At 63.0% G+C, this 21726-nt stretch overlaps 1 protein-coding gene across 1 annotated transcript in view; it reads right to left on the bottom strand.

Moving 5' to 3' along the window:
- Window positions 1-21726, bottom strand: part of PLCH2 (phospholipase C eta 2) — a 66199-nt gene that overhangs the window by 16066 nt on the left and 28407 nt on the right. The window contains exons 3-7 of the mRNA XM_081488417.1: window positions 8457-8603; window positions 5953-6195; window positions 5617-5747; window positions 2159-2329; window positions 137-230 (exon numbers count right to left, since the gene is read on the bottom strand). Coding sequence (XP_081344543.1) covers window positions 137-230; window positions 2159-2329; window positions 5617-5747; window positions 5953-6195; window positions 8457-8603 — 786 coding nt within the window. The remainder of the gene's footprint in view (window positions 1-136; window positions 231-2158; window positions 2330-5616; window positions 5748-5952; window positions 6196-8456; window positions 8604-21726) is intronic.

Below are 21726 nucleotides of genomic sequence, written 5' to 3'. Positions count from 1 at the left end.
GGCAGCGAGGGGTTTAGCCCCCGTGTGCCAGTCCCACACTGGGCTCATGTCAAGACCACCCACCCTCATGGCACGTGGCCCCTTTGGCACCCCGCTGGCCTGGCAGCACAGCTGGGCCATTGTGGCACCCACTCACCATCGATGCCCATTGCCCCTTTACTCTTGTTCTCTGGGCAGGGTTCAAATTGCTCAATGATGTCGCGGCAGCTCTCAAGGGTCACGCCCGTCATCTAGGCCAGAGCAGGGGCTTGAGACCAAGCTGGCCTCAGGCAGCCCCTCATCCTCCTCCACCACGGCCAACCCTCCCACTCCACCTCTGACCGCTGCATCGCCCAGGGGCCAACACTGGCGGGACTGAGACTCTGCTCCTTGTAGTGTGCTCCCCCACGAGGGGGCTCCCTGGCCACCCCTAGTGTCACAAGACTTGGGGCTCGATGGCCAACAGAAGATAGAGGGTCCCCTGGCTTTGGAAGAGCTGGCGCTGGCTGAGGATCCCTTCCACAGGGAGGGTCTTTGGCCTCACCAGCTGGGTCATCCCCCACTGACACTGTGCTTGGGGCCTCAGGACCCCCAGGGTGGGCTAGCAGGAGTGAGACCTGGTATGAGAAGGCGCAGGAGGGCCAGAACCATGTCCCATCTCGGAGGAGAGGAGGGGGCTCACCTGGCCCCTCCTGCCATCTGCCCAAGTCACTCTCAAGAAAGTTGCACACAACAGCCGAGCCCAGGTGGCCCCATGTCAGAGGCTGAGCGATCCTTAGGGCTCCACAGTGCAGCCCCCAGGAACCCCCAGCTCTTGGAGACAGGCCCACCAGCAGGGCTTCCTGGACACCCCCAGGAATCTGAGGTGGGTATGGATAGTGGAGTGGACAGATGGGGTCAGAGCTTGGAGCAGCTGCAGACCCAGGAGGCCAAACCACCCAGCTGGTTTGGGCCCCAGACTGTAGGGAGAGTTGTGGAAAGCTTAGGGCAAAGGTCAGGGAGCAAGGGTCAGTGCTGCCCTTCCCACACTGGGCCCCATTCCCTCCCTCCACCCCCAGGTATGCCAGCTGTTAGGACAGTTGCCCCTCAGCCTCATGCCAACATTGCCTTCAGCCAGCCTGGTACCCACCTCTCCTGCCTGGGCAAACCCCAGTGTCCTCATCAGCAGGACAGGAGGGAGGCCTCAGCAAACCACGTGATGGTGGGGAGGAGGGAGGGGGCCCAAGAGCATAGTGCAGGGGGCAGCTCCCCAGGTCAGAACACTGGCAAGAGGTCCAAGGTGACCACCACCCAGACCCAGGATGAGTCCACAGCCGCTTCTGGTTCCCAACACCCAGCCCCCAGCCCTGCCCAGTGGTGGTCACCCACAGCCCATCACCATGAGCCGACATTGCACGTAAGGCAGATGGGATGAGGGCCCTGGGCAGTCCTGGGGCCAAGGAGTCTGACCCCAGAAGGGCAAGGCAGCTGGGGCCTGAAGGTTACCCCAAAAGTGGCCCTCCAAGGGTCCGGGAAGTTACAGGCCCAGACCCTGGTCCCCATGGCCTTCTCCCACCAGCCTGGGGGCAGTGCCTATGTGGTCTGTCTGAGCACCCCTATCCCCCACTCCCTTTGTGAGTGCTATCTCCTCAGAGGATGCTGACCTTCCCCTCCCCCTCTACAGACTTCCAGCCTCCGTCCACCAGAGCGGGCAGCACCTGGCCTCCACCCAGACCGCTGAGTTTCTGGACCCTGAGCTTTAGTTAGGCAATGCCTCTTGGGAGGATGGAGCTTCCCGGGGTCTAGGGCAGTGGGCAGGCATACTCGGCTGGCCCCCACAGGCACCCACACATCTGTTGGACAAATGTTTGAGTGAGTTGGCAATGGGCGCAGAATCCTGGGGGTGTGAGCTCAGGTGGGAAGGCTGGGCCATGGAACCTAGGCCAGGAGATGCTCGACACTAAAGTTGGGGCTGTGGTCAAGCTCTGGGCTGGGGCATGGTCAGAGCTAAGCTGCCCTCCTTCCCCACCTGCTTGGCAGCGGGATGGCTGATGAGAGCCTGGGCAGGTCCAGTACATGGGCCTCAAATGCCAGGCTGGTGCCCACCCTTCTCCCAAACTGTGGACAGGCTCAAATGTCCAGGGAGGCTGAGGAGAGGCCACCTTGACCAGGAGCCTAGCTTCTGCTGGGGGGCCCTCACCTTCTGCTCCACCTCCAGGAAGCGCAGCAGGTCAGCGGCGTCCAGGTGGTCCTTGTGGTTGCTGTAGGTGAGCATGAGCAGGTAGAGGTCCCGGCGTGTGGACATCATCTTGTAGAAGGCACAGAACTCCTCAAAGCCTAGTGTCCCCTGGTGGTCATCCGTGTCCGCCTCCTGTAACACAACGTCTCTGTGTCTCCTCATGTCCCATCCTGGGCCTCGACCGAGAGGGGGCCTTTAAGCCCCCCACTCTTCAGGCAACCCTGAGTCAAGAATCGCCTTTCCCCCTCCCAATGCCACTGCCTGTATCACAGGCTCGTGGAGGGCTCATCGTGTTCTCCAAGCCCTACAGCAGCATCCTCACTCTGCCTCTCCCACCAAGAAGCCACCACGTGATCCATTAACACAGATCTCACCCCACTTGCTCCTTTCCTAGCCTTCCAAAGTCAACCTGCACCTGAACCCAGCAATGTCCCCCCACCTGCAGCCAACAACACCCACCCAGTGTCCATACTGGGCCATGATCTATAATCACAGTTGGTCGTCCATCGATTAGAAAAGCACAGGGCTGCAAAGCATGCAGGAATCCCCGACTTCAGCCTCTATAGCAGAGATGACAGGGCCCTAATCTCAGCCACTGTCCTCACTTTTCTCAGAGAACAGCTCACACAATACCCACAGGAACCCCCACCCCAGGCAAGCCCACTGGGCTGCTAATGAGACCACAGGCTCCTTCATGAATCCACTAGCTCAGGAAGCATGCACTGAGATGTCAGACTCTGGGGACACCAAGAGTCAAGGCCAGGGGCAGACTCAGAGGACAAGGGCACTCAGTAATGAAGTCTAGGCTGCCCAGAGGATGCCAGGGTTGCTACAGGGCAGTCAGGCCCTGAGTGCTGAGGTCGGGTCCTTGGCCCGTCAGCCGGGGTTGGCGACTGCCTGGCAAAAACAGACACCAGGTTCAGCACCATGGACAGCAGTGCTCGCCAGCCCTGAACACAGTCTGCATGTCTTTCCTCCTGTGGCCACACCATCTGGGATGGCTGGAAGGAGGCCCCTCTGAATCAGGAGAATCACCCACAAGCCGGGGGCTGCAGCCACCCCCAAGTCCCCAGGCCCAGAGAGAGTGGGGCTCTCGGGAAGTCTGGCCCTGCCTCTCCTGACCCTGTGGCCTGGCACCAAGGTGGGCGCCCAGCAAGCCTGTCTCCCTCCAGAACCAGGCACCCAGGTGGGGTGCCCATGCCAAGGCTGGAACAGGACCCAGCCCAGAGTCACCTGTGCTGAGACCAGCAGATACCAGTGAGGACCCCATGTCTGCCCAGTTTGAGGGCGGCCCTGTGTCTCAGAGGTGGCGGGACATGCCCTGCAGGTCAAAGGGCCTCTTGGGGACAGAGCCAGCCTGGGAGCCCTTCCAGGACAGAGGCTAGAGCTGGCAGAGATGCCCATCTGCTGAGCGTCTACCCACAGGGTCATCTGGTCTCCCTGCGGGCTCTGAGCTGGGCAACACACCCAAGGCACGATTAGAAAGCCTTTGGGATGATGAGGCCCTCCGGGCCCAAAGGGACGGCCCCGACCCCTAGACCCAAGGAATGCCTCCCGACGTGGTCCTGTGGCCGCTCTCCTCTCTACAAAGGGAAACCACCATGGCTGAAAGCACACGCTGGCCGGAGCCGCGCTACTGAGACAGGCCTGGAGCTGCCTAGGGTGCTCATCATGCAGGAGGCCCAGGGGCCACGCCGGCCTCGCCCACATTCCACTGTTATTTTAGACTTAACGAAATTATGCTCAAGCCTCTCTACCCACCACTCAGATCTATCCTTTGATTAGGGCATTTCCAGGCAGTAGAAACAATATTGAGATTTCTCAACAATAAAATTGATGTTAATTATCAGAGTGGCTCTGCCTGGCTGGAGGTCAGCCCTCTTTCCCTGGGCCCCCGAGTGCCCACGTAGGGCCCCACGTATATGGGCCAGGAGGCCCAGGTGCTCAGGGGACACCGGGGACAACAGCCACTGGGGGCAGAGCTGCCCAGGGTCTGAGGTCAGCACTCCTGGTGACAGCCCCCACTGGACTCTCTCCAGATCCTCGCCGGTCCTTCTCTCTTCCAGTCCACCTCTCCAGGTCCTTCTCGAAGTGGTCTAGACAGTGCCCAGATACCACCTGGCCTGAGGCTGTTCAGGAGGCTCTGCATGGGCACCTCTTGTTCCCAGAGGGGCTGGGGGTATGGGCTCCCTGGAGCTCCCAGCGGGGGCATTTTCAGGCCAGGACTTGACCTTAAGGTGCCAGGAGCCTGTGCCCACTCCATGAGGGGCACTCATCTCTTGTCCTGCCTCTGAGGCCGATCTGAGCCCTGTTGCCTGGCCTCTGGCACAGCCTCATGTTCTGGAAGGGACTGCTGACCCCCGAGCTGCCCCCAGAGGCAGAGCAGGCACAGAATGGGGTGAGGGTATGGCTCTGCAAGCCTGAGCCACCTGCCAGTTCCTCACTGCCCAGGCAGGCTCTGTCCCCGCTGGGCCTTCAGGATGGGCCATGTGAGACCCCCAGTCCTCAACCAGCATCTGAGATCATCCAGCTCACTGTGCCCTGCTCCCACCCCTGCTATTAACACAGACCCACACACTCTGAGCTGGCCAGCTCCCCTCACTCCAACGAGCATGACCTTCTGTCCATCACAGGAGCCCAGGAGGGAGCCGCCAGGGCTTGCACCTGGAGGGGCAGCTGGCTGTGTGTGTGCGTGCATGTGTGTTTGTGTATGTCTGTGTGTTCACATGTGTGTCTCCCTCTGTGCATGTGTGCATGCATCTGTGCGCACGTGTGTGCATGCATGTGTGTCTCTGTGTGCATGTGTGTTGGGGCACAGCGCCTCGTTCAAGCTCACAGAACCCTTTCCCCAGCAGCAGAGAGACAGCGAGCCCTGAGTGAGGGCAGGCTTTGCTGGCCCAGCCCCGCCCAGAACCAGGACCCGCTGACAGCTGACAACGCCTGCCTTCCTCCCCTATCCCAGCAGGGGTTCTGGAAAGAGAGAAACTCATTACAGACGATAAAGGCAGCCGCTCAGCTGAGGATGCATTTTCATAACTGCTAACAGCGGTGGCAGCGGACCGCAGGGGAGGCGGTGGGTGACCAGCGCTGCTGCCCGCAAGGCAGAGTTTCTGCCCCCTATCAGGGCTGGGGAGTCGTGGGTGGGGTGGGATGAGGGTACGGGCCCTGTGAGCGGTTTCCTTTGCTGGCCAGGCAGCTGCTACATGCCCAGTCCATCAGCTAGGGGAGGCCCCAGGAGCTGCTGCAGAGAACCGGCACAGCCAGAGGTAGCAACTTGGGGTATCTGACTGACCGCCCCCCAAAGGTCCAGACCAGCTGCTGCCTCGCTATTTGCTTCAGCTCAGACGGCACTGCCCAGGACCCTCTGCAGCTCGGACAGGGCAGGGCGGCTCCCGACACACACCTGGGTCTGGGCTTACCTTGAACATCTGCTTCACCCTCTGCCGGGGCAGGTTCACGTTCAGCTTGTGCAGCAGCTGCAGAACCTCGCCGATGCTCAGGCTGCCGTCCCCGTTCTTGTCGGCCTCGTCAAATGTCTGCTTCAGCCACTTTGGGGCCAAGTTAGGGACCAACGTAGGTCCAGCAGGGTCAGCCATACCTCCCCTCCCCTCCCCTTCCCGGGCAGGAAGGCGTGAAGGACCCCATCCCAGTGCCCTTTCCCCCAAACACATGAGCCAGCTGGGGCGGGGAGCCCACTGAGGTGGACAGTGAGGATGCATCCTGGGGCCCTCCTGCCCGCCACAAGTGAGGATATTGGTCCCGGGTGCGCTGGCGGCGGGCCAGGCTGTCCTCGTCGCTGATGCCGGCCATGAGGTAGCGCAGGCCCGTGACCCAGGTGCGCGCCTCGTCGCCGCTGGGTGAGACCAGGTCCAGCGACTCTCGGTGGCTGCCATGGTAGATGCTGAAGCAGCAGTTGGGGTCGAAGCTGCCGTCAGGGTAGCGCTGGAAGATCTCCGACTGCCGCCCCTCGCTTACCTCCTGGATGGAGTCGATGGAGACTGCAGAGGTGGGGGGGTTGCAGCACGGTCACGGCCCTCCCCAGGGTTTCCCTCCTGTCTGAGGCTAGGGGAGGGGGCGTTTCAAGGGGCCCTTGGGGTGTTGCTGTTCTGTCGCTCAGTCGTGTCTGACTCTTTGCAATCCCATGGACTGCAGCACCCCAGGCTTCCTTGTCTTTCACTAACTCCTGGAGTCTGCTCTAACTCATGTCCACTGAGTCAGTGATATCATCCAACCATCTCATCCTCTGTTGCCCCCTTCTCCTCCTGCCCTCAATCTTTCCCAGCATCAGGGAAATCTTTCCCACCCTTGGGGAGAAGGAAAAACCACAGATATGCTGGTGCTGGTGAGCTTGCCTCTTCCCCCTCCGCTCGGATCCTGGGGTCTGCCCACCTTCCCTCTGGCCATGAAAGATGTCCATCCTCCCCAAGAGAAGGGCTGCCTTCCCCCGGTCAGCCACCCTGGGTCTGTCCTCTGCATCCAGAGTGAGGAGAACCAGACAAGCCAATTCCATCTGTCAAGCTCCGGCCAGTTGCCTCTCATCCTGGGAAGGCAACTGCTGGCCAGCACGGCTGAGAGCCTGCGGTGACCTCTGTGATAAACTCTGGCGCTAGCAGGTGGGGGCTGGGGGCAGTGGGGACCCGCTTGGCGTGTGCCAGATCAGGCTGCAGGAAGAATTTCATTACTGGCCACAGCGCCTGAAGCTCCGTGGAGCCTGTGTTCAGAGGCTGAATCCTCAGGAAGAGATGAGCTCAGAGGTCATCCTTAGGGTCTGTTCCTGTGCACTCGGCAGGGTCTTTTCACAAATACTGGCACACAGGTAGCCAGCAGCCCCTCTGGGAGCAGGTGCCCTGAAGTTGGCACAGCCAGGGACCCTCACATCACACCCTCCGCCCGGCCCCTGCTGCCTCTACCCCCAGCGCCCGGTGCCCGCTCCCAGAGGCGGGCTTGGCACCACTGTGGGCATTACCATGTCTGGTGCAGTAATGGTGGGCCTCCTGGACTTACACTGTGAAGGGTAGCCTCACTCCTCTGTCCTCTGCCGCCACTGCCCCCTCCCTGGGGGCTCCCGCTTCCCCTGTACCTCCTGCCTGGAGGGGACCTGTCCTGCCTGCTTCTCCATCCAGCTCCCTGTGGCTCACGTGTCCTTGGTGAGGAGGCAGGAGTTCTGGGCCCCCAGATTAGGGGATGCTGAGAGTCAGGAAACAGCTGCCTCTCACCCCGTTCCTCTCTCCCAGGGACCCCTCCAAGGCCAGAGTCAGCTGGTCTCCCCCGTCCTAAGCCTGCTGGCCTCTACCTACCACCCCCTCTCCAGAGGGGCCACCATGACCCTGTCCACCTCTCCCCTCTATTTGCCATCCGGTGTCCTTCTCGTCACTCAGCATGACATGAAGTTATCCCCCCATTAGGTGGTGTCACGACCTCACACGCAAAGCAAGCCTAGCGCCGGAACAGTGCCTCCCGATGGAGCGCATGGGCTCCTGCCTGCACGGCTCACGGCGACTCCACCTCCCCGGGGCCCACAGAGCAGTCCCAGCCCCTTCCTCCAAGATGCCCTCCCAGGGGGCTCCACGGTGTGTCTCTCCTGGGCCCCGTGGTGGCAGCAGCGCCCGTAGCAACCACTGGGCTCAGGCTCTGCCCTGGCACATCTGCGTCTCTCCAGCTGCCAGAGCCAGAGGAGGGGCAGCAAAGTCCCCTCTGTCACCTGCAAGGGCTCACGTGTCCTTCCCTGACTCCCAGGACCCCCAGCAAGGTTCCTGCGCAAACCCTCACAGCTCATTACCCTCCTGACCCATCCAGACAGCCCTGCAGCCTCCAAGCCCCTGCTGGCTGCTCATGCCCCAGGCTGCCTGGGCCAGCACTGGGCGCCAGGTCCTGTCCTCAGGGTGCCCAGGAAGCCAGACTAAAGGTCCTTTTGCCTCTCAGCCCCTCCCAGCATCCGGCGCAGGGCTGGGCAGGGTGCCACCCAGTCTCCACGGAGTCCCAGAGGATCTGCTGGGTGGACAGCAAGGCCGGGGCCCTCCCTCCTCCACTGCATCCAGAGGCCACCGCAGCTCTCCAAGGCCAGCTGAGCCCGTGTTCCAGGCCTGGGGACTTTCAGGGCTCAGGGTCTTGCTGCCCCTCCCACTGCCCTGTGGCTGCTCTGGGAGGGTCTCCTGCCCCCACCCCTGCCCCCAGACCGTCCCACCCACTCTTGGCTTTCTCATTCTTACATGAGGAGGGTCTCCTACCCACCCCCCAACCCCCAGACAACCTCACTCACTCTTGGCCTTCTCATTCTTGCGTGAGGGCCGCCAGCGGATGCAGGAGCGATGCTCGTCCAGGAAGTAGAAGCGGACCAGGCCCTTGGAGCTGCCCCGGAGCTTCACCATCTGCGTCCCTGCCTGCATGGCGCTCATACATCGCTCCACTGGAGATCCGCCAAGTCGCCACACAGACAGATCGATACAGACAGACAGATGGAGCACTGGTGAGCGCTGCGGCAGCCCCCTGCTCACAGCAGCCTCAGGTGCACCCCCAAGTGCTCACGGGGTGCAGAGACTACCCCTCCACCCATCAGGGCACCAAACTCATACCCTCCCAGGGCTGCCTGTGACCCCAGGTGCTGGCCCAGGTCACAGATCCAATCTGGGACCCTGCTCAGTGGCCAGAGTCCACACAGAGTTTGGACCAGCTCTGCCCAGCCAGGCTTCATGAGGCTGAGGATGCACCCAAGGGAGCAGGTCCCAGAAGATGCTGAGCCCTCATCTTCCCCACAGGGCCTAGCTGCCTCCCTCTCCCTCCCCTCCCCCCTCCATCCATTCAGCCTCCCGTCTGCAGCCTACACATCTCCCATGTCCCAGGGGAGGCAGTACTGGCCAGGACAGTGGCCCCCAGGGCTGGAGAGGTAGCAGGCTCCTGAAGTCCCGGGGACAGGACCATCCTAGCCCCTCCTTGGGCCCTTCACAGATGCTTACGGAAGGCCCAGGACCAGGAGGTGCCCTCTGGGGAAGCACCAAGTCATTAACCCACGGGGTCCCCTGATGAGGGACCCTCAGGTGGTGTGGAGGCCTGTGGCAGTGCCAGCCCCAAGGGACCAAGCAGTGGGGATTTCTCAGAGGAAGCCAACCTCTGTTCTTGAGCTGCAGGCATGGTGGGCTGCAGGGGGAGTGGGGGCACGCAGTGGGGAGGGGTACACAGGGCGGTGGGCTCCGCTGAGACACCAGGAGGTGAGGGGATGGTGTGGCCATGGGGATGCAGGTAGAGGGAGGAGGGAGAAGGCTGGGGGTGAGGACAGGGACAGTCCAGGGGCCTAGAACAACTGGGCCAGGCCCCACTCCCCCAGCTGGACAGAGACCCAGTGGAATGGACCACCTGGATGGGGCCCTCCACAGGTCAGCCCCACTGGGACAGACTCTACTGTCCCATCCCCCCCAGAGTCTCACCACAGTCAAGGGCACCCATTCTGTCGGCCTCTCAGGGCCAATATGTCTGACCCCAGTATGCTGGCCTTGCCCCACTGGGGCTGAAGGTGCCACTGACCCCAAAGTACCAGGGTCCCCCTCAGAGAGTGTCCAGCCAGCACATCCACCAGGACCATGCCCCTGGCCCCTCCTTGCCCCTGACTCCCCCCCCCTTCCTTCCCCACTGCCCGGCTGGGGTTCAGCCTCCAGACCCCAAGGTGGGGGGTCAGAGAGGCAGACCGGGGTATGCTGTCAGAGCCCCAAGACCCTCAGAGGGAAACCGAGGGGTTGGGAGGTTACAGGTTTGCATGGGGGGTGGTTGGAGCTCCCAGGCTTTTCACATCCCGAGGAGCACCCCAACACTCCTGATTCCAGTGACCCTGGGGCTGGGTGGGGCTCTGGCAGGGAGGAGCAGACCAGTCCCCGCCCCAAACAACCAACCAGACAAGCCAGCCCCCTTACCTAGTGGGCCAAGCTGCCACTGCGGGGACACAGCCACGCTCCCGCCGACCCAGAGGAGGGCCTCCGCCAGGCAGGCCACAGTTCCCTTGGTCCGGCTGGGGGTAAGCAGCCAGGGGACGGACATGCCCCGATGATGGCCGGGGTGGGCTCACGGAGGCCAGGGAGGGCTGGCGCCCCCAACCCTACCTAGGCAGTGGGTCAGGCAGTGGCGGGCAGCCCCGGGGCTCCACAGGGCCCCCTTCTCTCCTCAGCTTCCTCTTACCCCCTTCGCTGGCCTCTAGCTCTCCCGCAGGGCTGCTCCCAGGCGCCTCTGGCATTGGCCTGACTGTCACCCGCTGTCTCTGATGGCCCCTATGCTAGTCCACCCCCTTCCAGGGCCACGGAGGGGTCCTGGGAGAAGCCGCAACCCAGGGTCTGGAGGTGGAAGAGCCGCAGCGCTGCTGTCCGCCCCGCCCACCCTCTGCCCAATCCCCTGCGCTAATCCAAGCCTGGATCTGGCCCAGCTGGCCAGAGGATTTAGGCCAAGGGAACTCCCAGCTGGGGACCGGCAGGGACTGCCAGTGTCGTCCGAGGCCCCAAGTCACCAGCCCCTACAACCAGCTGAGTAAGGACAGGCAGGACAGATGGGTGGTCTCCCTCGGCACCCAGAGAACACAGCTGTGAGGTCTGGGGTGATGATCCTCACAGGACCACCAGCTGGAGCACACTCTCAGGCCCCCCAGAGGCAGTGTCCCCCAGCCTTCCCGTGTGGGAGGCCCCGCCCCGGAGGCTGGGGTGGCCAGGGTCGGCTGCCTGGCTCACAACCGACCTGTCCTGAGGAAGGAGGGCTGGGGCCAGGAAGGACCAGTCTCTGCCTGCTGACCGGACACAAGGCCTAGTCAAGGCCACCCAGTTCAGGCCCAGACAAGGGCGGCTGGGGGCAGCCAAGCCCAGAAGGAGCTGACTGCTCTGTGGGCAGCTCTGGAGAAGCAGGAGAGGTGAAGCAGACAGCACACCCTCCTCTCATGGGCCAGGGACCGCTGGGTGTCTGGGGCTCCCAGGGCAGGCCAGTTTGGCAGAAAATGGGGCACAGGCCGGAGGGTAGAACCACACTGAATCACTGCAGCTGACCTCAGGGAGGATCTCATGTTCCTCCTGCCTCTGGCCCATGAGCCCTGGCCACCCTGTGCCCCCACCCAGGCCCACAGGGACAGCGACAGTGCTGGGCCGGCACCCGAGTCCTCATTGCCATAAACCCCATGGCTCCTGGGCAGTGCGTCAGCCTTCCCTCCCCAGCACAGACGGTCAGGGCCAGGCCTGGGCCACAGAGACCAGGACAGAGGGCGCCAGAACAGGCAGCCTGGGACACTCGCTGGGGTCCTCATTGGCTCAATGAGGAGCCTCACTGGCTCCAGTCTGGGGGTGCTCTCGCCTTCCACCCCTTCCAAGGCTCTCCTCTCAGGTCACGCCCTTGGCCTCTCAGCTGATCAAGGGTCTCCTACCACCACCTGGGGGCCTTGGGTCCCCATCTTCCTGGGCAGGGCCTCTGGGAGAGGGCACAACTCCTGCATCCCAGACTGCCTGCGTCCTCATGGCTGCCCCGGGCTGTAATCCTGCACTGACCAGGCAGATGAGGTCAGGCTAATCCAGCCTCACTCTGGGCTCTGCAGCTAGGGCTCCTCTACTGTCCAGGGGACCCACACCACCCTTGATCCTCCATGAGACAGGTGGGCACAGGATTGCAGCCACTGTGCAAAGCCAGGAATGCCCCAAGGCACTGAGGGGAGCCTCTACCCAGGAGTGCTGCATCACCCCCATGGTGCACCTGAGCATACTAGATGCAAAAGCTACGCCCCAGGTAATTGCCAAGCTGGGCTCAAACCCACAACAGGCCCCCAAGCCCAAGTGGCTCAGTCCCTCAAACCAGGAGGCCTGGGTCCCCTGCTTCTCACCCCCTCACCAAGGGCACCATGCTGGCAACACGATCTGGGACCCCACGCCCACACAGTCGCCTGAGCCAGTCCCACCCTTCACTCCCTCAGAGTCACACTTGGGGCCCAGGACCTGAGAAACCCCCTCCACTCTTTGGAGTCCTCTGTCCTGTGACCCCGGGGACTCTTTCAAGGCTCCTCATCCACCTTGCAGCTACTGACAGGACCGTGTGTATTTGCCTCTGTGATCCCCACCTCCTGGGCAAGGAAGTCCGGGCCTGTCCTGCTCTGCCTCTGCACTGGCTGGGACTGGGCACTCGAGTGTGGGTGGGCACAGGGCCCAGGCCACCAAGTCAGCTCCAGGAGGGGACACAGAGCCAGCGTCTGGCCCGGCCATCCAGCCTTCTAAGGCTCAGCCTCCCGAGGTAGCACCAACACCTCCAGCTGCAGCCCTGGGGGACCCTGACCGGAGGACTCAGCAGACAGGGGGGCAGGGCACCTTCTGAGGCAGGGAGAGAGCACAGTGCACTCGATCCCACAACAATCCCCGGAGGAGAGTCCCCAGGGGCCTGCCCTGCCTCAGCTGCTGCCCCACAGCGGGACTGCTGGCCAGGACGCCTGGCCACAGCACCTGCCAGGAAGTAGAGGCCTCAGGCACCTCACCTTGCCCCCCGCCTCTGTTCCCCTGGCTGTCAGAAGGTGGCCCCCAGCCCTTCGCTCCTTCCTTCCCCAAGCCCTGAGGAGGACGGCAGCCACAGGACACGGGCGGCTGCTGCTCCGAGGAGGAAGTGCCCTCGCGGTCTGGTCAGAAGCTGGGCAGCTCTGGCTTAATTTTGTTTTTATGGCCAAGATCGATCTTGTACTAACGCAGTAGCCAGCACCTCCACCTTCCCCTGGGAAGGCTGGCAAATCAATTTAATCTTCCAACAAAACCCACAAATTACACCCACAGGCTTCCCGGTGCAAGCACACACACACACACACACACACACACACACACACACACATGGACCCTTGCAGCACCCGGGCCCTCCACGCGGGGCACCTGCCTTGTCCACTCACCTTTCAGGGGGCAAACCTGCATTTCCCTTCCTGCTTGCCTGCCTCCAGCCCCTCCCTCCTCTGAGGCTTCTGCGCTTTCTTGAAGGACCTTTGAACAGGCCATTCCCGCGTCCACTCTGCTCAGAGTGGTCAGCGACCGTGGGACATGTGGGCCCAAGGCTGCTCTGGCCCTGCCCCCACTGCAGGCCCCCACTGGGTCCTCAGCCCTCCGCCCTCTCCCCACACTGCATGGCGGGCCCAGCTCAGCATGCAGTGGGCGCTCAGACAGTGCTTGGCTGGAGAAGTGGAAGGACAGGGCCAGTGTGCCGGGCTCCAGCGCCCACGGGGCCCAGCCCCTGGCCAGCGCCTCCAGGAGGGAGGGACAGGCCCACTCACATATGGCGGAGATTATTTAAACGTCTAGAAGCAGCGCATCCCCCCGCACGTCTGGGAGCCTCCTCCCCAACTATTTTTATTTTACCAGGCAGTGTGAGCTGGCGCCTTCAAGTCCACCCTCCCAGGCGAGACCTCGGGGAAGCTGTGTCCAGGGCCTGGGGGCACAGAGCCCAGGCTGGCCTGAGGGGTCCACACCAGGCAGTGGAGTGCAAGAGTCACTTCACCAGGTCAGCAAGGCCTGGGCCTGGCCCCCGACAGTCCTGTGGTAGGGCGGAGGGCTGGTAGCGGGGGCAGCTGCCGAGGAGGGAGACACTGTCACCAGACTGTGCCCTTTTCCTCCTGCAGGGCCCCCCCCACAGGCAGGCAGCTCGGTCCTCCAGCGGAAAGAGGAGCCTTTGGTGGGCAGGGGCCTGGCCCTGGTGTCTCACTCAGCTGGGCAGTGAGGAGGGTCAGAGGGGGCAGCGGGTGAGCGGACAGGCTCTGCTTTGCCATCTCGGGCTGTTGCTGACTACCCGCCCTCTGCTGGTCTGTGCACTGGATCTCAGGAAGCTGGGGATCGAGAGTGTCCTAGAGGATGGGGACATACTGACGGCCAGTCTTCCCCCATCCAGCAGGCCAGTCTGGCTGAGCTTGTCCCTTCCACCTGCCCAGAGGCCCCTGGTGCACCTGCTCTGGATGGGGACAGCAGCAGTCTCCCCGCCACGCTGCTCCCTCTGCAGCTGGTGGCCCAAGTTCCTGCCTGGATCAGTCCCAGGAGGGCCCGTGGGAACCTTCTGTCCACTGGCCAACAGAGAGATGGAGCCGAAGCACTCACGGGGGTCAAAGCCATCCACAGCTGTCCTGTGGCAGTGGACACAGTGGACAGGACACTTTCTGGGGCAGGGGGTGCCCAGTGCTCTGCACCTGCCCCCTGGAGAATCCCCTTCCCCCACAGTGTGCCCCCACACTGTCCTGGAGCCGTCTGAGCACCACAGAGGCTGGGGGTTTCCAACATTCAGCCTTCCTCTGCCCATGCAGCAGAGCTGGGGTCGCCTCACACCAGCCAGGGATAGTGACAGCTCCGGGTCCCCTGCCTGGCTACAGCAGCACTCATCCCATTCCACAGGTTTCGGGAGAGGACTCCGCTAGCAGTGTTCATGACCTCCAGCCCCCAAAGGTGCCCCGGTGCCCATGTTCTGGGGGCTCCTGAGTCCCCTCGTGGCATCACTGGGCAAGGCTGTGAGGCCATGTGGGCCAGCACATGTCAAGATGGGCTCTGGGGAGCCACCGGAGGCGGCTGGAGGGGGAGAAAGCAGTTCACAGCGGCACTGGAGGGGGGGCACTTTCCTGAAAAGTCACCAGATGGAACCTGGTCTGCCCTGGGGGGAGGAGAGGAAACTCCTGCTGGGCTGGGGGGGCAGCTCCAAGGGAGGGGTCCTTGTGTACTGATGAGCCAGTCCTTCCCCCACCCCATACCCACCCAGGCCCCGTGGGGAGGCCGCGCAGCAGCTAGTGGGGCTGGATGGCCACTGGGCAGAGTGGGCACAGAGCCACGGAGGAGCAGAGAAACAGAGGACGCCCAGGCCCGTCCCCCAGCCCAGCCACGCCTCCCAGCCAGGGCACCAGCCACCTCCAGGCAGCTTTCTCGAGAGCCCTGGGGCCTGGGCACTGAGAAGATGTCCCAGGATCGGGCGGGCCCCTGGAGTCTGACTTCCTGAAGCTGCCCACCCTCCCCACCAGAGGCTGGCCCAACAGCCCACTCCTGCCTCCTATCCTGGGGGCCCGGTGGACCCCATAATCATACCACTCGCTGACCAAGGAGGACACTGAACCTGGCCCACAGGCAGGTCCACCACAGGGCCTTGACCTCCAGGAGGAGTTTCTGAAGGAAACAGAGCTTGACAGAGGCAGGCTGAGGCCTGGGCCAGCCTGGGTCCTGTTCAACGTGAAATCGAGACCACCCTGTGTCACCTCGAAGCCTGTCTGTGGGTCCCTGGATTTGAGCAGGCTGAGGAAACCCTCCGAGACCTGGTGGGGAGTGACTTCCTCATGGCTCGGAGACTTCCTGGGCCACCACGCCTGTGTTCCCCGCCCTTGGGACACAGTGCTAGAAGGGGTCCAGGGGCCCTGGTGTGACAGGAGCAGGTGGACTCAGGGAAGCTCACCTTCCCTCTTGGCTGACCGACCGGTGCACAAGGCCCCACCTTGGGCCCTTCCACGCAGGCTGCCCGGCAGGGGTGGAAACCCTGGCCCACTTCCTCTCCCCACACCTCCCAGAAGTGGGGAAGCAGCCTGTCCTGGGGAGGGAGCCCGCTGTCCCACCTGGAGGCCCACACCCACCAGCCTGCCCCACACGGGAAGGCCGTCCAGCCAGTGGGAGCCCACATAGCGGAGCGGAAAGTGAAGTCTTGGGTAGAAACAGACGTTTCCAATTACTCATTCCCCTCCTCAACGCCCCTCCCACCACAGCCCTCCGTGAGCGTGGAGCCAGCCTGGGCTCGGCACAGGAGGGGCCCCGAGCCCCTCAACCGTCCCCCCCAATCCCACCCCAGGAGAGGAGCACTTGCCGTTGGGGGCTGGGCCACTGACTTTGCAGGAGCCCCAAACCACCGCCATCCGCTCATTAGCTGTGCTGTTGGAAGCTGGACCCAAGACTCCAGCCATCTGCTCCATCCTCGGCAGCACGTTTGAGGCTGTTCTCTCCCCAGGAGGGACCCCAGCAGAGAAGGACCATGCTGCGTGCCCCCCCCACTTGAGCTGGCTGAGCCCTCTGCCCAAAGGATGGGGCACGGAAAGTGGGCTCGCAGTGGGTCCTGTGCTGACAGCCCACTCCCCTCCCAGGACCAGGCTCTTCCCTCGCTGGCAGCAGACTCTGGCCGTGTCGGGGCTACCTCGACCTTGAGGCCTTGGGGCCACGTGGTAGCAGCCATGTCCACACGGTCTGCAGATGGGCACCCTACACCCAGAGGCTCTGAGGGAGTCTGGGCCAGGCCAGAGCTCCTCGCAGGTCAGACTGGCAGGAACACGCTGGGTCAGGCCCTCACCAGGGACCACCCACCCATGGGAGCCCTGCCCTGCACTGGGAGCTGCGGTCAAGGAGTGGGTGCTCCCGGGGTGGCATGAGCATGCAGCCAGGCCGGGAACCATACCACCATTCCATCTGTACCACCGCTACACTGTCCTTCATTCATAAAAGGTAACTAAGGTTGGGGGGAGGGGCAGGAGAGGGGACAGGCAATCCTGGAGCAGCCACACGGGCCAGGCACACTCTTCTCAAGGCCACCCTATTAGGGCAATCCTATGCTGTCCTTCTCTTCCACGAGAGGCTCAGAGAGGGCCAGTGCCTTGCTTGAGGTCACACAGCTCATCAGCGGCACCACCAGGGACCCATGCTCAGTCTGCTGGCAATAAAGCCCATGCATTCTACTCAGGCTCTCCAAGGCTCCCCCCTCTACAGCCCTCCCTCATGCCCATGCCAATCAGAGGGCAGAACAAACTGGGTCTAGAACAACCGGATCCAGACAAGTCACCAGAAGGCTGCTCCTGCTGTCCTTGGAATCCCAGCCCTTAACTTAGAATCTCAGTTCTTGTGTTGTCTGGCCAGAGTCACTCCTGCTGCAGCCATGGGGCTGGCCCCCTTCCCTCCCTGCCTCTCCCACCCTTGGTCCAGATCAAGTGCTGTGCTGGGGACACACAGAGACCCTCTTTGGAGAAGTTCTGTCCATCCCATCCCTGCAGGATAGACCCAACACCCAGCACTTGACCCCTCTACACTCAAGCTCCCTGTGCCAGGCAGCTCTGGGCAGCCTCAGAGGACTCCTGCCACCCCTGCTGAACTGTGCTGTTTGCCCGGGGCAGTGCCCAGGCCCCCAGGTCAATACAGCATGACAGATTTGAGCAAGAAATCTCCCACATAGGTGCCAGAGTTCAGCAACTACAGGCAGGTTTCCTCAGGCAGAGGCTACCGCTGTGCTGTCCATGGTGTTGACAGAGGGTTGGGGCTGCCTCCACCGCCCTGGATGGGGGTGGGGGTGAACAGGCTCAGCCCAGGGTCCTTCAGGTCAGGACACCCCAGATTTGCCCCCCCCACCAAGGCTGCTGTCCACTGGGGGCAGGCTGGCAGTCGGGGACTGTGTTGGCTCTGCCGGGCACCTCTTCCCACTGCCCATGGGAGTGGGATGCCAGCACAGGTAGGGACGATGTGGGGCCAAGAGGTGAGCAGAGGGAGGGATGTGCAGGTGTTGGTATGAATGGGGTCGCCCCAGAGATCTTCAATTGGAGTGGGAGGGTGGGTGGGAGTCAAGCATTGCCCACGTGGGGTCAGAGGGTCACCAATGGGCATCTCAGCACCTGGTCCTGGGCTCCCCGAGGAGCTGACCGCAGCCTTCTTCCAGCCCCTCCCGACCCCTTACCTTGGTCCCGGCTGAGCCCGCTGGGGTCCCCAGGTGCTTCCATGGCCCGCAGGCGCCACCCCCACCGCTACCGGAACAGCTTGAGGGGTCCCCAGGCAGCGTGCTGGCCCCGTGAGTCCGTCAGAACTGGGCGCCCCTCGCGTGCCCATGCCCGATCTCAAGGAGCTGAGTGCTGCCAGAGCTGCCGCTGCTGCCGTGCTGCCGGGACCGCCCCTCCCACGGGAGCCCCGCCTGCCTTAACCCTTCGCTGCCACTGCCACGGCCAGGCTGGGAACCACAGAGGGTGGGACAGCACACCCAGGGCAGGGGTGGGGATGGGGGTTGGCATGAGGGAGGCACTTCTCCAGCAAAGGCTCCGGGCACCACCCCTGGCTGTCCCTGACCTCACTCCCATCCTACGGGCCAGCCCTCCTACCAGAAGGGGCAGCTGCATACAACTCCCCCAGGAGCCAAATGTGGCCCCAGCTGGCATCCCCCCACATCACCGCACAGCCCCCTCCCAGGCAGGTGGGCTGGATCCGGGACAAGTCACCCCACCCCACAAGGGGCCCCCATGAAGGTTCAGCACTTCAGGGGTGACATTTCACTGGTTGTCCTGGTGGGGGGTGTGCAGGATGACAACAGTGGGGGTCCAGGAGCCCCTGGTGACAGCCCAGTCCCTTAGCATCCAAATCTCTCCTGTCCCTTCCCCTGCCTACCAAAGTCTGTGGGGTCTGGGAGGTGGTGGGGCTGTGGGTTACCAAAGAATAGTCCCCTAGCATGCTGCCTGGGAAGGGCCCTGCCAGGACCCAAGCAGGGGCAGAGTTTCAGGAGGACAAGTGTGGAGCAGCGCCCCCACCTCAGCCCCGACCCCCAGCAAAGCCTGCCTCTCCGGCAGCACTCCAGTTTGACCTGCTGTAGCACCATTGCAGGGAATCACTTCCCAGATCAATCCAAGAGGTTTCTCTCCCTCGGGTACTGCTTTGAAAGCTGCTGCTGCTGCCCAAAGCCCCATCTGGCAGGGCTGACCCACAGCCCAGGGGCATCCTGGGGAGGTTTACAGGGATGAGGGAGCCCAGCCTGGGGCCAGACAGCCAAAGGGCCTGAGCAGGAGGACTGGGGGCTCCTTGGGGCTCTCTGAGCCACTGCCTCCCCAGGGGCTGATGGCTTCCTGCCAGGCGAGGCCCCCAGGTACGGATGTGGAACGGAGCCACATGGGCTGTCACCACCACCACCTGGACCCTACCCAGAGAGGGCCAAGGGTCACCTGCCCAGCCCCCTGAGAGGGCAGCCACCCCCCACCCCTGACCTTAGCTGTCACTCCTGGAGCCCTGGGCCCTGGGCCGGAGTGGCGAAGCCTGGGCTTGGGACAGGCCCTCACAACCATACACTGTGACTCTCTCGTGTCCACACTGGTCATGTATTTGTTCGGCACAGCCAGGGTCCCGGCCTGTCCCCCCAGCCCCCCGGGCTGGCAGAGACCACAGAAGGGAAGGACAGCACCCTCCCGCTCCAGCACCAAGTCTGACTGAGGTTCCCGCTTCGGCGGCCGGAGGGGGTCCAGAACAGTTGCCTGTCCAAGCAGTGGCACCATGTGCAGACATGCAAGAGACAGCCAGAGGCCAGGGAGCAAATCGGGGAGGAGCAGTCCAGCAGCCACACCTGGGCTTGGTAAGTCCGGTCCCCACTGGGGATGGACCAGCAGCCCCAGACTCTCAGAAGGGGAGAAACCAGGGCAGGAAGCAGGGAACAAGGGAGAGGAGATGGCAGGCTAAACCAACGGCAGACCTGAGATGGAGAACGCGCCGGGTAGGGGACGGGGGGCAGGGGTGTCGGGGAACCACAGGGCCCTGGGGGAGGGGCTCTGAAAAGCCCAGCACGTCTCCCTGGAGTGGACCAAAGGCCCCTTAGCCCTCCCCTGTGGAGCAGCCGGATGAAACTCAAGTTCAGGTTCTAATGAATAATCCATCGGTGTCGCCAGCCCCGCCCACTGAGCTCAGCCCAGCGAGATGATTTCCGTTACTGGGGCCTGCGATTAAAGGCGATGATTAAAAGCTGCCTGCTGCACATGTTAATTTGCTTAAGATTCTGATCTCCTAAATCTCCTTTCTGGGCATTTAAGCAAAATTCTGCCTTTGGGAGCATGTGATGTGGCCTGGCTAGTGTGGGTGAGGCTGCACGTGGAGGAAGGGCCACCAGCCCCCAGTTCAGGAGTTTGATTTCCTTCTTGTTTGAAGAAGCAAACAGGACAGTCAGGTGATGGGGAGTGGGCACAGGGCCCCTGCCTGAGCCCCTCTCTGGGGTGGGTGCCTTGTGCCCTTGAGCCTCAATTCTGTCCTCCAGGCTGGGCGCACTGCCCTCTCCCCTGCCCCGCTTCCCATGTGTGACACTCCTGCTTTGGGATCAGGCCCAGCTGCCTCAACCTGCTTTGGGTTGACTGAGGGTGCCGAGGCCTTGCTCAGGCCTGGGGTTACAAGGAAGGAAGGGGCTTCCCAAGCCCTGGGGACAGAGCCCAGACCTGGACACCCAGAGCTGGGCGGTGCATTTGGCCCCACAGGTCAGAACAGTTGAGGAGGACCAAGCCCAGCACTGTGGCCTCTCTACCCCATTCTCTGGGGCGGGGCCACGTCCCAGCTCTAAAACACTGTGTCTGGCAGGGGCCAATCTGAGGCTGGATCTGGCTGTGAGCTCCAGCTGGGTCCAACTTTCAGTTCCCAAGCACTGCCGGGAGGAGCCAGGAGACTGTGCCCTAAGACACGGGCGCCAGCCTGCACCTTGGACCCAGAGCCCTTAGTTTCCAGGCAGGCCTGCAAGTTGGGCAGACCTCACGTGTCACCTTGGTTTCCCTACCAGAACTGGAAACACTGCACATGTGCCCCCAGGACCAGGCTCTGGACGGGGGCAGCCATTCACTACCAGCTCCTGATAGCCAGGGCCACCTCAGGACCCTGCCAAGCCCATCCTCCCCGCCTCAGGCTCCCTGACCAGACCTGAGCTGGCCCTGATCCCCCCCAACACGCGCCAGGGGTCGCCTCCTGCTAACGCCACGCTCGATGTCGTGTGTGTATACTGCCATCACCCCTGACCCTACAGTGTCTCCACCTAATTCTGTCTCTGCTAGGGGTGGGGGGCTCTAAAGACTGCACAGAGACTCTGAGAGGGTTGGGGCCGCCCAGGGTCTCAGAGGGCAGAACCTGGTCCCCAGCTCCCATGGCCCCGCAGTGCCCTTCCAAAGCCGGAAACCCATCTCCCACTTAAGAGTTTCATGGTTTACTTAAAGGGGACGGCACAGCCCCTGTCCTGTGGTCCTGCCAGAAGAGGTCTTACACCTCTGATCCCCAAAACTGCATCAGGCAGCCCTATCCCTGAGCAAGGTTGGAGACCTGGGCCATGACCAGGACAGAGTCTCTTCGGGCTCGGGGGACCCCCAAGGGCCTATGTGAATGCACGTGTGTGTGCCCCGGGGATGGTGGGCGCCCCCGTACACAGTCTGTGTGAATGCACATGTGTGTTCCCCGGGGATGGTGGGGTGCCCCCGTGCACAGCCTGTGGCAGCCTCTACCTGACCCTCCGGCCTCAGCTTCCCCATCTGTAACTGAGGAAGTTCCAGCAGTTCTGAGGGGGTGGCCAGCCTGGAGCCCCAGCTGAGGCCACAGATGAAGGTCTGGAGGGCAGTGAGGAGCAGTGGGCACCAGGCGGGGTTGCAGCTGCAACCAGGCCACTTGTGCCGCAGGTCCAAGTGAGATACCCCTCGTGGGGGCCACTGTGAGAAGAGCCCAGCCTGAGCCAGGGGCCGCCATGGGGAGAGCCCAGCCCCTCGTGGGGGCCACCGTGGGAGGAGCCCAGCCCGGAGCACTGCCTGGGCCGCAGGACAGCTGGGCAGCCTGGGGCTGCAGCAGCCACGGAGCTGG

The sequence above is a fragment of the Giraffa tippelskirchi genome, chromosome 5, assembly GCF_054371585.1.
Source record: "Giraffa tippelskirchi isolate mGirTip1 chromosome 5, T2T-mGirTip1v1.2.pri, whole genome shotgun sequence".
Taxonomy (NCBI): Eukaryota; Metazoa; Chordata; class Mammalia; order Artiodactyla; family Giraffidae; genus Giraffa; species Giraffa tippelskirchi.
Note: the sequence above shows the minus strand (reverse complement) of the source record. Positions and strands in the feature narration are given on the sequence as shown.